At 39.4% G+C, this 25,698-nt stretch overlaps 1 protein-coding gene and 1 long non-coding RNA gene across 3 annotated transcripts in view; both read left to right on the top strand.

Annotated features, from left to right (window-relative positions):
- kcnn3 (potassium intermediate/small conductance calcium-activated channel, subfamily N, member 3) overlaps window positions 1-12,549 on the top strand; it is a 52,701-nt gene extending 40,152 nt beyond the window's left edge. For both annotated transcript variants that reach the window (XM_020637150.2, XM_065958050.1), the window contains exons 8-10: window positions 6,286-6,413; window positions 7,954-8,023; window positions 8,933-12,549. In XM_020637150.2, coding sequence (XP_020492806.2) covers window positions 6,286-6,413; window positions 7,954-8,023; window positions 8,933-9,376 — 642 coding nt within the window. In that variant the 3' untranslated portion in view covers window positions 9,377-12,549. The remainder of the gene's footprint in view (window positions 1-6,285; window positions 6,414-7,953; window positions 8,024-8,932) is intronic.
- Window positions 12,550-15,074: 2,525 nt separating this feature from the next.
- On the top strand, window positions 15,075-24,187 carry LOC136179844 (uncharacterized). The gene is made up of 3 exons (XR_010666779.1): window positions 15,075-17,513; window positions 22,589-23,246; window positions 23,724-24,187. It is a non-coding gene; the product is annotated as an uncharacterized lncRNA (long non-coding RNA).
- The last annotated feature ends 1,511 nt before the right edge of the window (window positions 24,188-25,698 follow it).

Here is a 25,698-nt window from a genome sequence, read left to right on the forward strand (position 1 = left end):
GGACTGTTATGATTACTTACAGATATACCTTTTAGTTGTTCTTTTGTTTTGTGCAAATCTTGATTTTGTTTGCATGCTATTGTCCGAAACTAAGCCGGCTACTATGGTAAACAGCATACCTACATGACATCTGCATGTTAGCACAGTCATTACGAGCATGTTAGTATGATCAGAGACTTGTTTCAGCAGTGTAATGTATCTCCAGGACCCGAAAAAGGTCACCAAGTGTAGTCAATTGGATAACGCCTGCAGTTCACCAACCATGTAGTTTAGTAACATTTTGCATCATATCTTGATGCTCGCTGGCCAAAACCTGAACCTTTAAATACAAACAGTTTCATACTTCATATATTTCATTTTTAAGAATTCACTAGCAGCTGAACCCAGAGTTTTTTTTCCTTAGCATAATAAAGTTTAATCAGAACCATGGGGGGGGGGGGGGGATCATTCTATTCATATGAATGGAAACATGTTTTGTATCTATTTGAGAGAAAAAATATATGGTAATGTTATTTAACCATCAGTTTTAGATATTATACATTTCCTGAAAATTGTGCAGTTAGCAGTTCATCATGTCACAAAACCTTTACTCAATCAATTCATTAAATGTAATCAATAAAATAACTCTTATTTATAATGAGCCAAATCACCAGTTATCAAATGAAACCCCATACAGAGGAGGTCTAGACTGTATTTTTCTTTTTAGATTGACTTTTGAAGCGAGGTATACTGTATTAGGAGGAAGGAGGTAGACATGAACCAAATGATCGCAGGCCAGGAGTCGAACCAGTGACCGCTGCGTCCAGGGCTCCATGTGTTGGGCTCTACCTGCTGAGCTAATCCAGCAACCCAGCCCTAAGGTTTTTTTAAACGGCACATTGATCTAACAATGAGCATTCAGAGGACAGCGGGAGAAAACTTCTTTTAAAGTACTGTAGTTTTAACCGTTTGTTACAGTAACTCCTGATAGCTGGCTGCTGTGGCCGTATTGAAACTGAAGATCAGCGTCACTCTAACTTGTATAATCAAGTAATCATCATAGTCTTATGTTCCTGATGCCTTTTATTTATATTCAGTTCTTTTTTGTAACTGAAGTTGAAACATAAGCCATTGTAAAGCCATTCAAGGCTGCTGCTGATCACATTTAATCAGCCGCTTCATAAAGATAATTTAAAAAAACTAATATTTAAAAGTAAATGTACCCTTAGTCTAATAAATCCAAGTCTTAACAAAGTCAGTCTCAGGTAAGGGAGGTGTTATGTTGCACTTTCACTCAACTCAATACAGCCTGCTGCTGGGTGACATTTCCGTCAAAGGGTCTTGAGTTTATGTGGTGGTAATTGTCTCCTGCCCTCTATTACTGAGAGAGCAATGATTGAAGCTGTTGTATGCACATTGATTTACATGGCGGGGGCCATTCTCTGCCGTATCACCGTAACAAGAGAACAGAATCACTCAAGGCTTTTTAATGAATAATGCATAGTTAGACCCTACATCCTGTCATCATCATATGTTCACACACAAACACGGAGTGACACTAAAGCACACAAGCATGCTTTCTAAATCACTGCCATTGTGTTCCCTTCATTGAATTGATCAACAACAATGTCTATTAAATGTCAATCAGTGAAGCTCTTAACAAGTGGAACATTTCACATGTGATGTCATTGTTTTTATGTCAGTATAGTGATAGCACTAATACAGCACCAGAGCTCTTAAACTGCATCCAATGCAGCTTTTAAATCAAGCAGAAAAATAGACTTTTCCACAGACATCTATGTAACACACATCATATTTCTCCAAATGTGTTGAGTATTTGTGACAGTTCCTCACATGTTCTTCAATATACTTCAAACATTTTTCTTTCCATCCATTTAAATTTTCTCTGCTTTCATATTCAGATCAGATTTTTAAATGTGCCTGACAAGGCTGCAGTTGAAATCTTGTGTGGTGTGAAGTTAGTGTAGAAGACCTCAGAAGCTTATCAAGGAGGACAATTTGCTTTAAAGTAAATCATCCCAAGTTGACTACATAGGGTTCATTTTAAAGTATTGTTCATTTAAGCGTTCTTGCTTTAATTTGATTAACACGGATGTTAATTTAATTACATTAAGTTAGACCTCAAGTTGACAGTGCATGTGATTCTCCATGTGCTTTTGTTTGATGTCTTTTTGTCTTTATGCAGCATTTTAAATGCCTTAAAAAAGTTCTGAATGTAGCTGTAAACTGTGGCTCCACGATAACTGCTGACACACTTACTGTAACAGGATGGACTGGTGTCTCCTTTGGCAAGACTACTTTGTCGATTAAACCCCCCTCACTTGCCTCTTTCACATATGAACTCCAAACAATTTCCATAGAATCTCCAGACTTTTGGGTCCTGACATTTTCCAGACTTTGCCATTGTCCAACTCAGCGTTCTCACTCAAGTAGTTAGTCTGTGTTCATATCACTACAACATGCATAAAGATGTATCAGCAATAAAATAAAAAAATTAAAAATAAACAGTCAACTTAGACCAGCTTAAAAGAATATAAAGCATAAAACTGCTCATTGTGAACGACGCAACGCGCAACTACTTGCTGAACAGGCCCGACTATAACCTGCCGCATTCACACATTGGTTCAACCTGTAGTGACACAGACTTTGTATTACGTAGATAAGTAAAAAGTCTGTTTAGTTGGCAGGTGAACACATTTGGAGGTTAATGTGCACACAGGAAATGTAGTGACTATGTGGGGGTTATACAAGCAATAAGCCAGCTGATCATTTGAAAAATGGCTTCAAGAGTCTTTTCTCAGGTCAGTGCCTTTATTTCAATCAGTTGTAAAGTAGAACATTCCAGGTCTTCTTATAATTTAGACTCTGAAAGTGTATTCCCCCTCCTCTCTGGACCAATGGTTAATTCAGAGCACTTTTAGAAGTCCCTGTGGCATATTCAACACCTTGCCCTCTCTGAATATTCAGAGTACGCTCTGGGCTCCGGCCAAGGAGGAGGTGCTGCAGTGCCTTCCAATATTTACACCACCAGCTAAATGGGAACCATCTAAGCCTCTAAGATTACTATTACGCTAACTCTCAGTCCACACACAAAAATTAAAAAGGAATGACAAACTTTTCCAGCCTTTAAATTTTCACACCAGCCAGATGGATTCTAATGATTGTGTGATGATAAACAAAAATCTATCTGACACTCAGTGAGAGCCTTCACACATCTCTTTTTACCAATTGAACCTGAGTGTACTCTTCCTTTTATAATCGCTGTCTAGAATTAAAAAAGGTTCGGTACATTAGGCTCTCACCTGGAATGAAATGTGTTAACTAAAGTTTTGCTTGCTTTGTGTGCTGCAGGTGTTGATGAGCAAAAGGCATTCTATTATTTTGTTTTGTGAAATGTTCTTGACACCTTAATTTGCATATTTTTGTTTTTCTTTAGTTTTAAATAGAATTAAATAATTTTGTAATTGTTTGTTCTGGTTTAAGGCTGAAATGTATATTTTTTTTGGTATAAAAAGGTCAAATCTTAAAAAGGCTTCAATTCACCTGGAAATAAGGGGAAGAAAAGATGTGCTTTATTAAAAAAAAAGTGATCAGGTTGTCATGAGACTTACCATCCCCCATCCCCCAACACTTCCTGTGAGAGGTATGTCAGAGAAGGTGATGCCATGTGTAACCGTAGCGTGTATGAAGTAGGAGGTTGTTGCCATGGTAATTTGCCTGTTTTTTTACATTTTTGGCTCTCCTAGAAAACACCATTGTTTTGCTGCAGCACCTAATTACTAATTACATGCATCATCATTAATTGTCTCCTGGGTCGGATGGGTCAGGCCCCTCGGATGTTGCTGGAAAACTGTTTCCATGGCGATGAAAGAAGGGAAAACAAATCAGGAAAAGGTGCCATATAACTGGCAAATAAGGTGTCAGAGGCCATTTGTTGTTCATTTTTTATTTCTGATACCAATGTCTTAATATTGAGCTGCATTACTGATATAATTAATGGTGATAATGTCTGTGTTTCTATTTATACTGATTGATTTATTTCCACAATATGTCATCTAACGCCCAACATGCTGAGGTGTGGGAACCCCTTGTTTTAACAGATTTCTCATGTACCTGACATAAGGTGTGCCGTGTAGGGAAGCAGCCAGAACAGATCATTGACCCTTACCAGCCATATGGCACTATCATGACTGCCCAAGTATAGACCATATGGTCCAAACATGGCTGCTGCTGCCTTCACTTGGTTTCTCGTGGAGTATTATCAGCGGTTCTTGTTGAGTGTTTTTTTTTTTTATTAATGGAGCTCCCGTCTTAGCAGTGTGATATTATCAGTCCCTGTTATTTGCATGTGGAGCAGTTCCCAAGATTTAAACGAAGGCTGAAGCTTAATTAAATGACCCCAAAGCAGCAAATCCAGGCTCCTTCTGCACTTTCTGCACTGCTGGACTGATGTGGAACGTTTGTGTGGAAAATTAAAGTAAGAGTAAACCCGCCAGACAGACACAACATGCCATCGCTCATCATATTTTACTCACTCTGCAGTGAGTAATAAGATGATAAATAAGATCTGACGTATCAATTTACCAATATGTCTGTAGATATGAGAGCATTAAATGTGCTCTTCAGTATCCTAGCCCATGATTAAAACTTGAAAATGAGTTTTATTACATTTAAAAAAAAAAAAATCTTAAAAAGAAGGAACGCACCCATCAAGATAATTCCAATGTTGTTGCCTTAGGCCTACAAACAAGATGTCCTTTTTTTGACAATTCCTCTTTAGCGTCTTTGCAGCTCTGTCACTGTGTGTCCTTGCTTCACGGATGTGAGTTTAGTAATCCTATTGAAACACACCAAGAGAGAGAAACATGGGAGAGCAGGGTTTACATCCAAATCCCATTAGCCATGGCAGAAATACACTTTTTTTTAATTTTTTTTGGGTTAGTTCAATTTAAATGTACACATTTTGATAAATTACCATTACAGGTGGTATGTAGGTAAGGGTAAATCAATTTGTAAGACTAACCATCATTAAGAGTGATTAGAAAAAATGGCAAGTTAACCGAATGGCTCAATGTGTAGCATGTTAGATTAGCTCTTTTTGGGCTGACTTCCTGTGTGTCATTGAAAATACATCTAAAAAGCCCAGAGCCTATCCCTCCTCTCTTCATCTGTAGCCAATAGCGTATGTTGGTCCACAATGTGTGAGCTTATGTATGTGTGTCTATGTGTGTGTAAGCAGTCCTTGACTGCGGTGGATAGGTGCTGATTAGCCAAGCTGCCGGGGTCTTTTGTGCTCCTCAGACGGGGGTATAATTGTTCTTTGTTCAGTGTTCAGCATCTCTTTGAAGTCTCTCCCTCAATTTTGGTCCTTGCAGATTCTCCCTCCCTTCTTCCCCCCTATTGAGTATCCACCCGCTTTAAACTAGGATAACATATTATTACAGCCTATAGAGATAAAAGCTGCATGAAACATACAGGAGCATATAAGGACACATAATTGAACAGAATCCTGATCCCAGATTGTTGTATTCAATCTGAAACTGACTTTAAATAAAATTAATTAAATTACAGCATTTTTACATTTAGATGGTTCAACTAAAATGTAGGAAATTACCATCATGCTATTGACTGTGATGGCTATTAAGCTTTCCATCTGTGAGCATCATTACATGGGCTATTTTCTGACATTCCTCTTCTGCATGAATGAGTGTCGTCTCTGCCAGCGAGTTAAAAAAGCAGCCACTCTTTACATTCTTTTAATTCAGTCGCTTTCACATTTTAACATTTTTAATGAACTGTGGTAACACTGTAGTGAATTACCTCCAACCAGCCAAGATAATGCAGCCCATTTGAGTTTGTCTAGGATATAATGTAGCATATAGACAGACCGAGACAAGAGAGAGATGTGTGTGTGTGTGTGTGTGTGTGTGTGTGTGTGTGTGTGTGTGTGTGTGTGTGTGTGCGTGTGTTTGTGTGTGTGTGTGTGTGTGTGTGAGGGGGAGACTCCTGTTAGGTTCTCATTGCCAAATCTCCCTGAGGAGAGAGCTGTTTATGAAAAGCATTGGCAAGCAAACCGCCCTGTGCAGAGAGATAGAGAGACAGAGAGAATGAGGGCAGTCTCTAAGATGAGAAACCCTGGTTTAGTTTTTTTTTTCTTTACAGGAAGACAATTGAAGAAAGGAGGGAAGATGGGATGGGTTAACCTATTGCCTAAACCAGTTGCCAAAGGCTACCTGTTGCTAACAATGTGTTTTTATGTTTGTGTGTGTTATATTCTGTGTGCAGATAAAGAATGCAGCGGCTAATGTGCTAAGGGAAACCTGGCTCATCTACAAGCACACCAAGCTGATGAAGAAGATCGACCACTCCAGGGTCCGCAAGCACCAGCGGAAGTTCCTCCAGGCGATACATCAGTGAGGCCACACCTTGCAAGCACCCCCACACATATGCACAGACACACAACCACATGCACACAACCATGCGGCTGAGCTCATGGAGCCATTGAAATCAGCTGTACTCTTTGTCCACCCACTGGTTGAATCAACATTGATAATCAGATAAAGTGCATGAATCCCTATACACACAAACACACACACAAAATGATTCATCATCTCCTAAAGTACTAAAGGGGCAGGCTAGCAGCAGTAAAATACAGTTGTGGGACTTGGTAATCAGTGTGTTGTGTACTATTAGGCACACTCTGATCATTATCTTTATCTGTACTTAGGAGTGTTGTTGATGCTGCTAATAGGGGAGACTGGGGAAGGTTGCATCAAGGGACAACCACAATTACTCCGATTCCTCCAAAAATGCTGAAGAGGTGGTTCTCATACTGCACATGCTCAGTAAGAGCCTCCACCCACAGTACACAGTAAAAAAAAAAAAAAAGTCCAACATTTACAGCTGAAAAAAAAACTTGTGTGGAGGCATACAAGTATTTATTTTCATAATCTTCTCTTTTGTTCATACAGCCATGAACTTTTGAACCAAGACATATAGTTTGTAATGATATATTAACTTCCAATTTACATGGTTAGTGTAACTCTAAATAGTCTCAGAGTAACTGAGAGACATGCAGTTAGTGTTGTCCCCAGTCATCCAGCATACAGCAGAAACAATATTCTTTAGTTAGCTAAATTGAGTGGTTGTCCAGAGGTTGTTCAACTCAAACACTGTTGTACATTCTCTGTCTAGCTTCACAGTGAAGTGTCCCCCCTTTAATGTCGCCTGCTGCTTTGATCTTGAACAGCTCAGTCTAGACTTTGGAACAAGTGCCTTCAAAAGGCAGAGTCAAGGGACCAAAGACTCTTAATTGTATACATGGAGCGGCTAATCCTGAAGCACGTGGAGTGGCAAACCCTGTGAGCAAAGTGACGGGGTGATTTTAGGCTAATATATGTGCTTTTAATGGTTCAAAGCTGTTAGGTTAAAATGTTCCTCTGAAGGTGCAGGATCATTAAAATGAGTCTAAGAAGCAACAGGGTTTGTTGCACAAAGGCCCAGATAAGACCTTTACAAATTATTGTTTTGGGTTTTGAGAGTCAGCTAGGTCCTATTTTTAATTGGACTGGGGGGAGGTTATTTATTTGATCTTATTTCATTCACTTAGGTTTATTTCCCTATAGACTGAATTCCCCTGCAGGTTACTAAAACTTAAAATAGGTCTCCAAATTAATCCAAATTAAATGCAAGTTTTCACCTGCCTTACGAAATTAGAGTGTTTCAGAGTACACTGTGTACTCGAAATGTTCGGACGTTCATATCCACTAACTCACTGCAGGTAGAAATGAAGCTGGAGGAGGCAAGGTGACCCCTCCACTGTGTTGTTGTCTGGACCCCAAGGGATTAGTTCTTTGGGCTGACCACTGTGTATTTACTGGGATGTATCCTTTGGGTGTGTGCGCACATTTGTGTAATTTATGTGTGTGTGTGTGTGTGTGTGTCTGTTTGCAGATTACGCAGTGTGAAAATGGAGCAGAGAAAACTCAGTGACCAGGCCAACACACTTGTGGACCTCTCAAAGGTGAGACTCACACACTCACACACACACACACACACACACACACACACACACACACACACACACACGCGCACACACTTAACGGACACTTAACCATCAAACAGCTAATGTGCCTTTGCCCCCCCCGCAAAAAAATATATCCCAACATTCCTCTGTTTCAGCGCTGACCTGCCAGTTTCTGTGGCTTTGCGTCTCCTAGCAACCGGAACAAGTGTTAAAACAGGGATGACTGAGTGAGAGAGCGAGGAGGAAATGAAGGGGAGGGAGGGGAGCGCTCATGTTTTTCTGCTACTGTGTGGGTGTGTGAGTGAGAATGTGAGCGCGCACGTCTATGTTTGTGAGTGTGTGATTGTTGAAAGACTAGAATAAGAGGGAGAGAAAGATCAAGTGTGTGTGTGTGTTTGTTTGTTTTTGTGTGTGTATGTGTGTGTGTGTGTGTGTGTGTGTGTGTTTTTGCCCTTCCATGGGACGATGCCTTTATCGGCAAATATTTTGCAATCATGCCATCTCAATGACTCCATCTCAACCGACCACTTATGTGTTTCGCCATGGTTACTAAGGCCAGCATGTGCGATGCAGGGACACTCTGCTGCCTTATTTCATTCTCTCTTTTTCACAATGTTATAACGCCCACACAGAGACTTCCCTCCAGCCTCTACTCCCTCTTGGACATTTTTTTTCCTTCTCTGTGTGTCATACTCACTCCTTCTGAGCTACACACTGGCCCTTTCTCTACTCTCGCTTCTCTCTCTCTTCTTAACACCTTAGCTCTTCTCGTTTTATTCAATCCAAAAACATTATCTTTAATCAAGCATATCAAAGCAGTCCTCATAATTCTCCTGTTTATGTGTCCAAACTGCCTCTCTTGTTCAATGTACGCTGTGTGCACTGAGTCATCTCCTCTCCTCACAGATGCAGAGTGTCATGTACGAGCTCATGTCGGAGCTCAATGACCGCAGCGAGGACTTGGAGCGCCAGATGTTGTCCCTGGAGCAGCGAGTTGAACAGCTCACCGCCGGCTTCAACACCCTTCCCGCCCACCTCTCGGCCACCCTCAGCGCACAGCATGCCGCCCTGGTCCACCTGCTCCGAGAGAGGGATTCAAGGGACGGTAGAGGAGGTGGTGGTGGTGGTGGTGTAGGAGGAGGAGGTGCTATGGTTCCTCTGTCCCCTGCTGCTTCTTTAACAAGTCCTCCAGCTCCAGTTTCTCCCGTCCAAGTCACATCTCCCGTAACTCCCTCATCCCAGGTCACTACTTTGGCCTTGGAGTCCCCTCTGTCACCTCCCCCTGGGAGCCCAGAGGGGAGCCTTGAGGCGAGTCCCAACCTCAACACCACCTGCACTTCTAGCTGCTGAAGACAGCTCTGAGGACCAGGAGAGGAAGAAAACAAGGTCGGAGAAGAGGAGGCCAGGCTAGTCCTCTTTCTTCAGACTGAAGGAGTGGAAAAAGGAGGGAGGAGTAGGAGGAGAGAATCGAGAGGTGATCCTCTAAAGCTGGAGTGACGAAAACAGGACTATGAGGAGGACTAATAGCATTAAGATGGAGGGCCTGTGTGAATGATGAGACGCGTTAGGGACTTTTGGGCGCTTTCCTTAATGAGGGAAGATGATAAAATGGAGACTCTTAAAGGTGTGAGGGAGAGGAAGGACGTCAAGAGGGTGAGAAAGGGAGGAAGAGAGGACGGAGAGGGGGACGTAGGGAGGGGGGAGAACTAACTAGGAATAATTATATGAACTCAGAGCTCCAATTACTGAAAAGGCCTTTTATTCCCCCGCCCCCTCTCTCTCTCTCTCTCTCTCTATCTCTCTCTCTATCTTTCCTTCCCCCCTCTAAATCTCTCTCTCCCTTCATCAGGAATTAATGACCATAACTTTTTATCCTTATGATGTATTTTCTATCTGAATGCTAATTGTGTGTTAACGAGCATCCCTTTAACAGAAGGTCCAATCAATACGACCATTATATATATTTAAAAAAAAAAAAACTAGTGGCATGCATCGCACACATACATACACACACCCACACACACACTCCCAACTTACATTATCCACGCAATACAAGGGAACACAGCACAAACATGAATACACAATCTATCACAATGCAGTAGAATGAATGCAGAAGCCCACAAGATAATACTTAAGCCTATACTGCCAAGCACTCAATGCACTGTCAATCACCACACAGCACTGCCAAATAGTGTGGACACACTGTAAAAAAAAAAAATGTTCATCCAAACAACTTATCCTTCGTCGCTGCAAGCTGCTGCAGTAGTTTAGACCTACAGTGCATAGTTGTGACACTTTAACTACTCAGTCGGGAGAATAGTGAATGTCAGTGAGCTGCACAAATTACAGATCAAGTTGAAATAAGTTGGTATGACACTGAGGGACATGAGTCACAGCAACGTCTGTTTGTGGTGAGGAGGAAAGTAGCAGATGACAAAATAAACAAACACAACTACAGCAGGGCTTTATTCCTACAATGGTTGAGGTAAAGATACAGCTACACTGATGTGTAAGTGTAGTAATGAGTTTCCGTAAAGAAAAAAAAAAAAAAAGATTTTCCTTGATTTCTGAACCTCAAATTTAACATTTTAGTTTTAATTGCATTTATACAGGGATGGTTGATGGAAGACAGAGTATACCACGTTACAAAAAATTAAACAATTAAATTAAATTAAATATCATAATTTATATATTTATGACTTTTTTTTTACTTGTTTTGATGAATTTTACTGGAGTCTATCAGCCAAGAGCTCTGCTGGAGACCATTAAGAGTTCAGACATTATCCATTAATAATAAATTATCTATTTATTCTAGGCTATGAAGAGGCTCAGGTTGGTTGAAGTCAGATTGACTTGTAAGATTTAGAATGTATTTTTTTTTGCTCTAATTCTCTGAATTTTTAAAATAAGAATTACACAAATGATTCTTTACATTTGTAGTTGAATTTACTTTAAACAAATCTCAAAAATGTTTTGTTTGTGATTCTAATGTGATGAATATGTTTTCTCTGTACGGTTGTGTCCTCAACTCTTTATAAAGGGAAGAATAAGAACGTACTAACTGCCATTCTCTTCAAGCTTTCAGTCCCAAAACAACGCACTGTTATCATGAATGTATTCTGTGTAAAGAAATACACTCAGAACAGTCTGGCTTGCTCAATCACTTAAACTGCCACGCAGACACAGGAACATGTACACATACATACACATGCATACAGATACACACATACACACACACACACACACACACACACACACACACCTCGCAACCAAAGTGCTCTCTCTTAAATGGACTTCAATAATAGGCAGGGAACGCTGCTGTCACTGGGGACAAAAGATAGCAGGAGGCGTTGCAGATATCTTGACAATATTTCTGAGGGAATAACTGTGAAAAATTTGGGCATGGACTTGTTACAGAGCTGTACATGGACTGCTCTTCACTGCTTTAAAACAGGTTACAGAGGACGATGGATGGACACGAATAAACATTAGAAAAGAGAAATGGCCATGAAAGGATATCTGTAAACAAATAAAGCATTGAAATAGAGACAATGGTATATCTGAGAGGAGTCATACTGGTGTGAGTAGAGACAAGCCTACCCTTACATTGGAGACAAAAACTGTCTTATAGCGACATGCTGTGGCCGGAATACTGAATTACATACGCTTGGAATATTGTATAGTATGCTGTTAACGAAACCTAGCTTTGTATTGCTTAGTCTTTTCTACCATTATGATTAAACCGCAGTTATAGCTGATATCAAATATTACCAAACTATAGTATTCTTCTCATTCGTCATGACAATTATGATATATGTGTTAACAATACCTTAAATAATTATGAACAAGGAAAGTGCCGTTTGAGGTTGAAATTATTTTGTAATTTTATTTTATCAGAGAGAATTAATAAAGTATATATCTATTACATGATAGCTTCCACGTTTTGTGAGTCACTGTTTTTTTCCCGTTAATTCATTTTCATTTTTTTTTTTTTTATTTTTTTTTTTTTTCAATTTCAGGGAAAGATACTTACAACACTTTGGCAACTAATTCATGTGGTTAGGACTTAGTTTTCTTTCTATAATAAATTTATTTTCTGTATCTCTACACCATAATGAATAAAAATTGGACACCACACATGCTGTTTCAAACTTAAATTAAAAATGCTTCAGGTTACTTGAATGATTTCTTTTCAGTTATAGCCCCCTAATGACCTTTATCTTTACCAAAAGGGCACCTTTCTCTGTGTTTATGGTCTAAGCACTCCAATTTTTTTAAAGACGTTTATAGACATGCTAAGGAATTTTATACAAAACAATAGAAAAAAAGGAATTCCAAAAGGAATTTTTACTATCTTAAAAAATGCATATGCTTTTCCAATAGTTTTCCTATAGGATTGTTAGAAATGTAGTGAATCTGAATGGATTCTTTTGGAAAATATAAAAATCCATAGCTTATCTGGAATACTTGCTTAATTAGAAACCAGCCAAGCCTTATTCCAATAAATAATAAAACAAATGAAAGTCAAATGTGTCTGTTATTTGTTGAATGTTGTCTCCATGAGCAAGAGGTAGAGCAGCAAGTTTCAACGCAGCAGAAGACAGAGCAGCCAGGCACCTACCAGAGAGAGGCAGAGCAACAAGGAGCTAGAAAAGAGAAATCACAGTGCACACGCAGAAAGAGGTAGAGCAGCAAGCAGAGCAGCATCAGGTGATCGCAGAGAAAGGATGAGTGTACGAGAGGATGAGGAGCAACAGGCGGAGCAGAAAGAGGCAGAGCAGCAACAGGTAGAGCATAGAGAGACAGAGGAGTAAGAGGCAGAGCAGCAACAGGTAGAGCATTGAGAGACAGAGGAGTAAGAGGCAGAGCAGCAACAGGTAGAGCATAGAGAGACAGAGGAGTAAGAGGCAGAGCAGCAACAGGTAGAGCATTGAGAGACAGAGGAGTAAGAGGCAGAGCAGCAACAGGTAGAGCATAGAGAGACAGAGGAGTAAGAGGCACAGCTGTCCCAGACAACCAGAGGTTGAACAGTGAGAGGGGGACCAGAGACTGGAGGAGCAACATGAGGCAGAGGGGTGGGGGGTGGAGAAGAGGGAGGCAGAGAAAAAGGAAGCAAGGAGCATAAAGAGGCAGAGCAGCAACAGGTGAAGCACTGAGAGGCAGAGCAGGGATTGGCAGAGTAGAGTGCAACAGCAGTGAGAGTCAGCGCAGAAAGTGCATTAGTAGCGGGAAGCTTACTGAGCCAGTGAATGAATGGACATAACAGGGTTAGCCAAATGAGGCTGTGAATCAGAGAAATGAAATTCATTTTTGTTTCATGGAGCTTATATTCTAAAGCATATGAAAACACACCTCTACACAATCTGGCCAGTGCCAGAAGACTTCGGCTGAAGCCACATTTCATCCAAACTGCTGCGCCTCTCTTAGAGGTGTTATACATACTGTAGGTCTACACGTTTTTGTTTCACCACTTCCACGCTGTTACTCAACATGAAAGGGATTTTTTGTATTTAGGAAAATCTTGATCATTCTGCCTTTAATAACTTACTAAGGCAACATGTCAAACTACTGTGTAGGATTTTTTATTTATTTGACCATGAAAAAAAACACTGCTAATTCAAGTTAATTGCAGCTTTCCATAGCACGAAGGAGGTCACTGCATTCACATGATCTCTCCTTTTACACAGGAAATTGATTTAAATTAAATTTTGATTTTTCAATCAAAACAGAAGCTTGTTCTGTTAAACCCAGGGTGAAAATAAAACACAATAACAGAGGTGTGAAAGCCAGGCAGCCTGAGGCACTTGACACGTACCCATATGTGGAAGCTATGTGCATTTTCATAATAGTGTCCTATAATTCTTAGACAAGGGTATTCTGATGGCCTGTTTTTTTTGTATTCCCCTGTGTTTCTCTCTTTTTATCTTCACTTCTCTCAGTCGCTGTTCATTTTTCTAGAAACCCATTTTATGTTTTTGGTTTGCTGTTTGAGCCAAGGACAGCAAAGGACCCTGAAAAAAATTAAAATTGGGATTCATTTCAGGTCAACGTCAGCCAAAGGATATGCTTTAAATTGTTAAAAGAAATGTGCTGAAACTCAAATGCAAACTGTAAAAAAATTGTAACAACATATAAAAAATAGTATTCGGATATAGTAGAAGGAACATAGCCCCAATTTTTGGAATTTCAAAGCCTTATGTTAATATACATGACCTAACATTACAACTGACGACCCTCCAAACTGAGATATTGTGTAATCAACATTCAAGAGTTTGTCTGTAATAATTCCAACTAATTATTCCCCGAATAAAAATAGGGTGTGAGTTTAATTGAACAATAATAACCTTTTTCAGATTTTTTTTATATATACTATTACCTTTTAACTGCCTAGACGGGACATAGTAGCAACCTCTGGTGCTGAAAAATGAAGCCAATGCGGAGGTGCAAAAATCTGCAGTTCCTCGAGTGTCCACTTGAGGCTGGCTGCTGAAGCCCCGGAAGGCACTAAAGCTCAAATCCATTTATCATTTACCAATTCACATACACATCCATTCAAAAAATGCCCCCTTTCATTGCAGAAATAAACGGAATAGCTCATGTCTTTATCTGCACAAACTGCATAGGCAGTGAATTTTTTTATAACTCATCCGTTTTGATTTTATAAAGGACAAGAGTTTAGTTAGTGAGAGGTTAGTAACCCTAACCCTAACCCTATTTATAATAAGGCACATGACTGACCTGACTGCTGGTAGGGTGCTGTGTAGCCCTTTGTCAGAAGGCTTAAGTCCCGCCTCATCTTCTGCTCTTTGCCTGGTGTTAGGTTAACCGAAAGTTTGTTTGAGACAGCATTTCCAATATGGTGACCGCCATCAACGGGCTGCAAAAACCCCTTCAGGAACCAATGAGTTATTGAGGATTATTAACAGTCTTCAGGATGAACTGTCAACAGTCTAGATGTGTAATGATACACTTGTGTGACTACTTCACACATGGGCGGTATGAGGGTGGGTGGGGAGAGGGAGGACACAGGGCTCCTTCATTTAATTACCAAAAATGATAAGCAAACTTCGGCACACTGTCTTAATTTTACAAAAACACTGGCAATTATTTGGAACCGAAACAATGTCAGTGTTTTTCTGTCAAAACTTGTCTTTGCTTTCCTAGAAAAAGATGAGCACGTTTTTTTTAGGGTTTAAGAATTTGTGTTTTGATTTTACCAAGCTAGTAAGGGTGGATTTATTCCTCTCTTATGCTGAATTTATTTTTAAGCTTCAGCACTTTATGACAATGTCAATTGTTAAAATAACAAAAAGCATCCATTCAAAATGTGTGGCACCAAAAAGTGTTGAATGAGGAACATTTTGACAACCTTCATTTGAAGCTTTAAGTGGTCGTTGGAGTGGTGGTTGAAAGGAATATTGGTTGAGGGGCCCAGAAATCCTGGCAATCATTTCCTATGTTAAACCTTTAAAACTTATTTTTTAATTATTTTGGTTCTGCTTTAGGGATCTTCACGATATCTTTACAAAAAAAATCATAAGGATCGTCTGTGCCATGGGTTCATCCTTACTTTATTAAGTTGACTGTGCTAAAATCTAAACCTGTGCCTTATCTCTACATTTTCATAACCTCGCAAAGGGGAAGAATTGCCAAATGCTTCTTCTTTGGGGACAGGTTGGCCCTGTATTTCTTGAAGTGGCTGAGAATTATTTTAATGAGCTGGAAAACATCAGCTGCTATGATTGTCCGCGAGATGAAGTCCAGCTTATTGAAAACAGAGAGCTCTAAGTGAAAGAGGAAGACAGAGGAATGCCAGAGGTTGGCTACCTTTCTCACCTTGAATATCTTTAAGCCCCTCACTCTAATGCTTTATATCATGCTGTTTCCCTGGTAACCAGTGAGACTAATCTACAAACACATACAGGCTTCTGAGTGTGAGATTAGAGTGAGGGGAGAGAGAGAGAGAGAGAGCGAGAGAGAGAAAGAGAAGTATTTGATTTACAATTTTTTTGTGCAATTAGTGCAATTTAATCTGTGTTCAGTTCATGTATGTGCTAGTGTGTAAAAAAGATTTACAGAACAAGGTGATGTTGTTGATGTTGACGTTGGTTTTGTTGATAAAATTAGAAATTATAGTGAGAGTTTGCTATTCACACACAATCACAACACACTAACAAAACATTGGTACACATAATTAAACACATAATTTGAGTTTTTTCAATCTCAGCACAACACATTCAGTCACCTTTTGTGTCATACATGCCGTGTCTACCTTTCTCCGTCCACCTGGTCTCTGCATTCTTCTTTTTTGTTTCTAACCCTGTCAGACCCCGTTTCTCAACAACATGTCATATTGTATTAATTTCAATACAAAGGGTAGACAACTGGACAGGCCAGACAATGCAGCCAACATAACATTGTTGAAACTTAAATTCTATTCACAATCATTTTGATCAGATTGGCAATATAAGATGATACATTGCAGAGATAAAATATTAACACTACATGCTTTTGAACATGGCCTTTTACAGATAGCTGTTACACCTTCACAGATCCAGCCCCGGTTGTAGCAGCAAATGTAGCTTCATACTTGGCTCTGCTGAAGAAGAGTCCTCCATGAAGTGACATGAACATATAAGCACCTGGACCGAATTTTAGAGCCTTCCTCTTCAGGAAATACAGACAAATATAACGTCATCATTATACTACATGCAAAGTTACTTAACAAACTCCAAAGACTTGAGGAGTACTCCTGAAGAGCATTGGAGCATAAAGTAAGAGACTGAGCTGATGGTTGGGCGTGTCTTTGAAGGGGACAGTTCCAATATAAACCTTAAGCGAATACGATGGACTAACTCCTTTGGCCTCAAATAGAGGAGAGTTGTTGTTGTTTTTTTGAGGGGGTCCTTAAAAAACACAAATACTTTTTATTGTCAGATGAGAAGATTCACTATAACTTTTGGTGTTAAAAGAAGGAAAGTAAACTTACAACAAAGGGAGTTTATTCCAGTTAAAGGTCAGGAACAGTGCTGCTGAATCTGATAAAGTTATATATATAATATATTATGTCATTAGAATCATTTTTTTAAGAATCTAACTAAAACTTTTTAACTTCTTAGCAAGTGCATCTTTGTTTGGAGCTGGCAGTTCTTGCTTCTTCCTGCTGAAGTGTGGACCACACTTTGGAACTAACAAGATATACTGTAGAGTACACAAACTTAAATAAGAAAGCTGATCATTTAGGAGGGTAGAAATTATTTAAATTTTGTATCCAACATTTTTCCCAATGGATCAGAGGCACTTTTTTGAGCCTCAGGATGTAACATTAGAGATGTGTGTGTTTGTGTAGTCTTCTGCCCTGCCCAGCTTCGTCCAAGTAGCCATCCCACACTTACTTACAGTCAACCTCTCCTTTTTATAGCCACCTACGTCTAGATTATCTTTCTATGGGGCTGGATGCACACGGTAAATGGATTACGAGTTTAAGGTAATATGCTTTCTATATTTTCTGCTCAATTATCTTCCCTCACGCTTAGTGCATTAGAGGCTCGATTGGATTAGTTGGTTATGCAACACGTACACAATAATGGAAGAAATGTTGTCATTCCATTAGCAATACTAGATGAAATTATTAATGTGTGCTTTTGTTGGTAATAGATCAGATTAGGGGCTCTTAAATATCTACCTGATATGTTCATGCTTATGTTTAGTGTGCAGTCAGCTGAAATCTAAAACACCTTCACTGCACCAAAAAAAAATCAATAAATCTGTTGTGTAGTTTTGATACCCAAGAAGTTTGCCATCACCCAAAGAGGAATTCATATAGCAGTGTGTAGAGTACATACAGTATATTTCTAGCCAGACATCTGAATTAATGGAGAGCAAAATTCCTAGAAACCTTGTTAATCCTGGTTTGGATTGCTGTGCAGTGGCAGTAGTAGGTCCTTAACTTTGTCACCATCACCCAAGAAGCAGACCGATGCAATATTAACTCCATGGCAACGCAAGCCGCCTACACTTCCCTCAGGTTGCGTGCAGTGGACATTCCTGTTTGTGTGAGTGTGTGTGATAGAGAAAGAGAGAACCAGCGAGCGAGCAGAGGTTGTTAATTGACCTATTTTTCAGACTATTCAGTTGAATCGGGATGAAGGGAGAGACGATGGGGTTTTTAATGATGCCACAGGGGAGTCATGCTTAGCTTCCTCCCCTGACAGGACTTCATCTGTTGCCACTTTCTGTGACATAACTCGTCTCCCCGTAACTCTTCTGCATACACTCTCACAGCCGACGAGCATTTTCATTCATACATTCAGTTTCTTGTACGTCAGTCACTTTATCTATTAACTCTGGGGTTTTTCAATCTCTTTCTTATATGTCTGTTTCTGAGGTGGTGCCCCTGTCAGTGTCACGCCTCAATGTATATGAAGTAGGTCCCAAGTCGGGGCCTCTGAACAGTGAGCCAATTAGAGCCTAGAAACAGTCGACTTCATGCCAGCCTTAATCATACATGGATATTACCATCAGGTGGGACTCGAGGTAAATGAGATATTTTTAGCCACACTGCACAGTCTTTACTTCGTAAATTGTGCATGTTTGAATGTGGTTTGTGTTTATCAGTGTTAAGACTGATAAACACAAAAAAATGAAAAGTCCCTAACAGTCAGCCATAAAAGGAGGTGACAAGAAGTCAGAAAGTAGGGTTTTTGCTCCTGTGCACACCTTCTCCTCTTCCTCTTCAATCACAGCCAAAACCTGTTTACCATCCAAACACTCCCACAGGCACAGAAAGTTTTCATTCAGTTTCATATCCTCTGCTCTTTACTATCCTGTCCCGCTGCTGTTAGTTCTGTAGCCTACCTTCTGCTTATCACACTTACACACTCAGACAGATGCTAAGACTCGCACACACACAGTTGCATACAGGCAGACACACACACAAACACAAACACACACACACACACACAAAAAACTAAAATGATGTATTCATTTTAACTCTGTGCTTGTGCCCAACCCCTTTTCTTTACTTCCCTCTTTCTCTCCCTTGTTACTTGCCTGAGAAGTGATGTTGGTTTCCATAGCAACCGCCTGTGTCTGTACAAGATGGGAGTTTCCTTACACAGACTAGAAAAAGGATGATGAGCGAGGGGAGTCACAAAGTCACACATTTACACGCAATCTCTCTTGCACACTGAACTTAACTGCACATTTGTGAAACTGTTGATTAGCAATCAGTTCGCCCTTCACACTGTTTATTTATAGAGGCTCAGAGAAGGATGTTTTGGGGGTGATTCTAACAGGAGAAGACTTGACTATTTTGTAAAATTGAACATATTAGACACATTGAATTTGTGGCACATGATGAAAACCAAATTCTTATTTTTTGTCTTATTTTTTACTACACTAAAGTACTATCAATGATAACAGAGATTGTTACAGCTTTTGAGTTGCAATTTATTCAAATGTGATTAACTGTACTGTATTGATGAATAAAGCTCATTTTAAGAGGAATACAAATGTGAAAACAGCAGATACTCATTGCAGGATTTCTCTAATTTCGCAGTATAACAGTTTCCAAAATAACTGTTTGCTGCCTAATGAATGTAATTATTTGATGTGTGCTTCATAATTATTTTTGTGTAGAGCAGTGATGATGTTCCCTGACATATTTGTGTCTCATTATATGCTGCTGAGTTGCTGTCTCACTTTCCAGAGGGATGTAGGTCAGATGGATGGCAGTCTATAAATTGCCTTTTTTTTTTTATGAGTGTGTTTGTGTGTTCACTGCCTTCCTGCAAATGCTTGTACTCCTAGATGCTGAATCGCTTTAACCTTGAACAGGAGGAGTGTAAAATATAGGAAATGAAGAGAATGGCAAAAAGATTGTATAAATTCATAAATGAAAGAATAGAAATAAATGGAACTATAAGCTCTCTTTAACATACAGTAGCACAAATGTTTAATTTTTCCAAGGATTGTCTGGGGACTTTTTAAACACATCCATTACAAATTGTTGCTCCAATACAGAATAAATGTACTTGTTTTTGTGTAAACTACAATGACAAATGTATGAATGTACCGCACATTATTCTCTCACAGTGGAATCTTCTAACAAGGAAATGAATCCATTTGCCAGCTGCGTGTAAACACACTTAGTAACTACTTGGCTAACTAAAACAACTGAATGGCATCTGGCTGGTGATTATATATTTACATTTGATGAGCCTCTCTCCCATGCTACTATTGACAACAGTCGTAACACATTATCTGCCTCCTCCATTAGGGGCTCAGCTGCAATTAGCCAACACAAAGCAGTGTGCTCAAACACGGGAGCAGCCTGTGTTTACATCTTCTCTCTGCCATCCTGTTTTTCTCCCTCAGGAAGATGATCTGAACAAATATTTCCATACTTTAGTATTTTAGAGATGCACTAGAAATTATTTATCTCATGCATCCTGTGGATTTCTCTTTCATTCTCCCTTTGGGCCATGTAGTGAGGGTTTAGAGCCGAAGATGACAGGGTTTGACCAGAAGGGGGTGCAGTTTGATATCCCCACCTCCCAGGCTCAGAGACTCCCCATACTCCTCTTCATCCTTAAATGTTCTTTCCCACATGGTGCTGGCACACACACTCCCAGTGTGCAGACTATTTAAGCTACATGGTCAGAATAATTAATGCAGGAAATTATCACAGACACAGGAATGATTAATTTCAAGCTGTGACAAGCTGACATGACTGATTGTTTTCACCAGGTTGCTGGGCTTTTTATACTCTTGGCCATTCGGGGAGAGCATCCATCACAGTGACCCTCACTAATACAGAAGTGTGTACTACTGTGTATGTGTTCCTGTCCTTTGTGTGAATGTGTGGGTATGCAAGCTAGTGAAAGAGTGAATTTGCATGTAGTGTATGCTGTACTGTATGATGCCTATGTGTGCTTGTAAGCATATGTATGCTAATATATTTACTATGCGACTCTGGAGCTTGGAGGGACCCTGACTCTCTCTTCCTCCGAGAGATGGTTGCACTAAAGTAGATCCAGCATAAGCCTATGAAACAACCCTCATGTCACCAGTGAACACATAGGATATACCTCATATTTAATACTTACTGTATTTGTTTGTTTGCCTTTACCTAACTTAAATATGGAAGACGTTTAACTTGTATGGCCAAAATATCTTTCTATAGCAGTCCTTTTTCAAGAAGTCTCTCTATGTAGCACAATATTTCTGAAGGTAGAGTGATCCTACATAAAAAAACTATGTACTAGGCTAAAGAGAAGCTTTTCTGTTTAACAAAGACAGGAAAATGAGATGTGGGGAATAGCTGGAGATAATGGAAATGGCCTGCTGATTATACTACAGATCAACCAGTGTCATCAAAGCCATTACCATTACAGTCAGCAATTACAGTGAGTGTTGCAAATTATGCTTTTACAACCCAATTACTACCTGCTTTTGTATGTGTCTTTCTCTATGGCAAACAGGCAACAGAAGTCAGAAAAGTCTTTGAATCAGTTAATTAAATTTAAGTCCTTGACACTCACTCCCTCCCTGTAACAGTGGCAGTGGATTCGACTGTGGAAACATTTTGGATTCAGTGATATTAGCAATTGACCAAATTTATACAACCGCTATTTTCCACATGCTTAGACGTTGATATTGCAATTTGACAACAGCAATTGGACATTGCTGCTGTTGGGTTGCAGGTTGTTAACAATATGGATTCAGGGTTTCTGACCAAGTTAACAAATCACCACCCCCAGTTGAATTAATTGGATAACACAGTAGCTACACTACCATTATACAATAATTAAAGGAGCAATATGTAAGATATCTACAGAATTAAATCATAAAATGACCTTACCATATCATTGGACATTAAAGAAACATGCTTGCGGACTTCTTTGACAACAACAAAGCAGCCAGTATCTTCCTCAAGTTTCAAATCAGGTCCGGAATAGTCTGTTTTTGTTTTGACCAGAGAATTTTAGGCAGTTTTAAGGCACCCCCACACGGCCGTTTTGGACGCCCCTCGATTGGCCAGGCAAACGGCAAACCAACGGGTGTTGCAGCGATGGAAGCGGCCAAGTGAACTGGTTCAGATATAACTAACCCTACCCAACCTAAAAAGCCTCCAAATTTTTCTGGTAGGCTCCACGACCAGAAATGTGTTAACTAGGACAAATATGGGAGATATAACTAGCTGCCATAATAACTTGTTTAATTGTAGCCAAGGTGATGTCATCTAGAACCAATGGTAGCATTAGCTGTTATTCAACGGTTTAGCTGGTTAACAAATGTGTTGGTTTACTTTAATATATGGACAGATATACCTCTGATTTCCCTATCAATTGTCTTTTCAGGTTTTTCAATCCAGAAGGGATGTCAGTTACATCCTGATATACAGCAGCACAACAAACAGCATTTGAGCTTCACACCTGAGTTTGATGTCAGAAGAAAAATGCCCACCATGTGAATATGTTGAATGGGAAATATTTTTTCCCAGACATCATGATTCTGTTGTCCATGATGACCTCAGTGTTGTTGTCTTGTGCTCAACAGATGCCAGATGCCTTGTGTCCTGTGTCAGTGTGTGCCTGGACACAGACTCTGCTCTGCTGGAGGTCATTTCCATGGAGACTCGTGGGATCAGCCAGACCTTGCATTAGAGTTTAGGCCCACTAATTGTGCACTGTATGCTAATGATGTGTAATTGCTCTGTCCTTGGCAAAGGAGAAACCCAAACAAACAAAACGTGTGTGTATGTGTGTGTGTTTGCAGTTGACCAAGGTCACTGCATTTGGCTTTGCTCATGTATTCATACAGTGAAAGCCACACTCTCAACAAACAGAAAAAAAAACACACCCCAACAATCTCTTCTGCACAATGCTATAACCTCAGAATCATGTCTGGTCATTTTTTCATTCTTTCTTCCTTTCTTTCTCTAATATCATTTTTATTTTATTTCCAACGACTTTCATTTGCCAGATTTAAAGCTGGGACAAGAATGCAAACTGCTCAGATCAATACTGTAAAAACTCATCTTGCCATGTCTCTGAATGACTTTTTCTGCACCCCCCTATCGATCCTGTATTCTGTCCCTCCTCTCTGCCTCCTACTCAGAGATGACCTGACACAGATGACTTCAGGATTCGATAGCCACATATTGGTATGCAACAAAATGGACACCAGTAACACCTTCCTCAGTGACTACACTTTTGTAAGTATCATTCCTGCTTTATCTTCCTGTCTGTATCCATTCAAACAGAGGAATGCACTGATATTAAGAACCACACAAACAGGGAGGCATATAAAAGACCACATTAATGCTTAGATTAGGGAGCAGAGAAAAACAGGGCTAGTTAATAGATGTACAGATAAACACAAAAGTGCTTCTGAGGAGACGCCTAACAATATTCCAAACACACTGACCTATAAGGAACAGAGGAAACCAAGATCAACCAGCAATTCCAGACATGTGTTGTCAGCTATAAGTGCCCTCTTAAGGAGGACAAATAACAACAGAGAGCCAGGCTGCAAACTCATACGCTTCACTTGAGCACCCCCTGTCTACACCTTTACAGATTACAGTCAGTGGTGAAAATATTCCCACACTAAGATTAAAACACCACTGCTTTGCTTTCAGGGTTTTGACTGTAAAACAAAGTTTAAATGTCCCTTCTTTTATTCTCTGCAGGTGTGTACAGATGTGTCTGCTGCTCTTAGGAGGGTCCACCTTCCAGCTGTTATTCACCGTCCCTGTATTCTATAGTTCCTCTTGATAAACTTTATTGAGTTACAGTTAAATTGCCAAGTGGCCAAAAATGGATGGATGAAAATGATTCAGGCAGTAATGGTTTTCTACAGTCAGAAATAGTGGTGTCCGATAATGCAGAGTGAAAATCCAATCTTGCTAACTTGAGACTTTAATAACTTGTGCTAACAATTGACAATCACTGTATTTGAAACTGATGTTAGAAGATATTTATTCATTTAACTAAAATATTCAACAGTAAACCAAAAAAAAAATCTAATTTAAACAACAGAAAGGGTATTCCCCAAGGGTCAGTTCTTGGCCCTCTGCTTTTTATTTCATTTATAAATTTCTTCCTTAAAACTTGTCATGAGCCTTGTATTGAATCTAAATAAAACATTTTCTGTTTATCTATAAGAAAACAGTGTTCATGTGGAAGTTTAAATGTTAAGATAAAGAATGGAGAGTAGGGGATTAATGAGTTCAAGTTCTGAAGAATAGTGTTACGGCCAGAGCTTAAGTTTGATAAACATGTAAAGACAATCTCAAAAAAAGACCTACCTTTATTGTTTTAAACTAATTAGGCACTACATACCAAATCAGGCAGCCCAGGTGTCCATACATTCTATGATTTTCTGTATGTTTTGTATGACAGCATGGGTTTAAGCTTCCCCCTCTCCTATCAGAAACCTGTCATCACTATACAACCTGGCCCCGAAAATAATGGCCAGAAAACCAGTCCAGTGGCATCACTGCCACATAAAAGATACAACCTATTTAATTTCTAGGGCTTTTCTGCATTTATATTTTCTCAAATTAGTTTCCAAATGTATCAATTATCTCGCCCATGAAACTCTTTCAAGATAAGTACAAAGACAGTACAATAATAGTCACTAGAAGCATGGTGAATGACAAACTGAACATAACATAAAACTTTGAAGATCTATATTTTGACTATCATCTTCCTCCATTAAGGGTAAAAACTCTACTTAAATAAAATAACCAGAGCCCAGATTTGAAGTCTTTATGACAACAAAGGTCAAGTGCTGGCTAAAAGCAGACCAGAGTTGTTCTCATGTTAAACAGTGTTTATAATTTGCAATTTACATTACTGAATTTATATATTAATAGATTAGTCTTTTACTGTATTTTCGTAATATAGTGCTATGTGGTTTTGTTACTGAATTTTTATTATATACACTATGTAATCAGAAGGACAACTACAGACACGGCAGATGTGAGCAATAGCTATGAACTCCGTGTGCAGCACATCAGTATCCTGTTCTGTAATGAAACTCGAGTTTTCATACAAAATATTTTCAAAATGGCTGACATCGATTGTTTATTCTATATTGGTGGCTCAGTAACCAGAAGGCACAACATTTTTACTCCCATTTAGTATTTATTTTAAGTTCTTTCCAATTTACAAGGAAGACATAAGAAAAACCTTCACCATAACAAAAAGAAAGTTATCATTCATTCCTCCCCAAGATTTTATTTCTATATTCAGTATACTGATAATTGCTTTCACATTAAAAGACTGTGCAAACACCCTACATGCTCACAACCAAAAACAAAAGCTGTGATTACACTGAAGGGCACAAATATGATCTATGTTTTATATCATGCTGTTTTTCTCTGCCAAAGACTTTGTTTGTTTTTATTGCAACGGCAGAAGAAATACTTTTAGCATTTTATCAAGAAGATAGCAAGCATGTGTAAAATCGCAACCAAAATATCCAATATGGTGTCTTTCAGTGACGCATCACTGTGTACTGGGTTTCTGTCCAAAAGCATCAACCAGAGCAGACGATGATTCTCCATGAAACCACCCTTAGACAAAGAACAGCCCTACACCAACACAAATGGCTTTAGAGCAAGCAGGCACCGCTGTAAAAACTCTCATACTAGAATAAAA

The sequence above is a fragment of the Labrus bergylta genome, chromosome 8 (assembly GCF_963930695.1).
Source record: "Labrus bergylta chromosome 8, fLabBer1.1, whole genome shotgun sequence".
Lineage (NCBI taxonomy): Eukaryota > Metazoa > Chordata > Actinopteri > Labriformes > Labridae > Labrus > Labrus bergylta.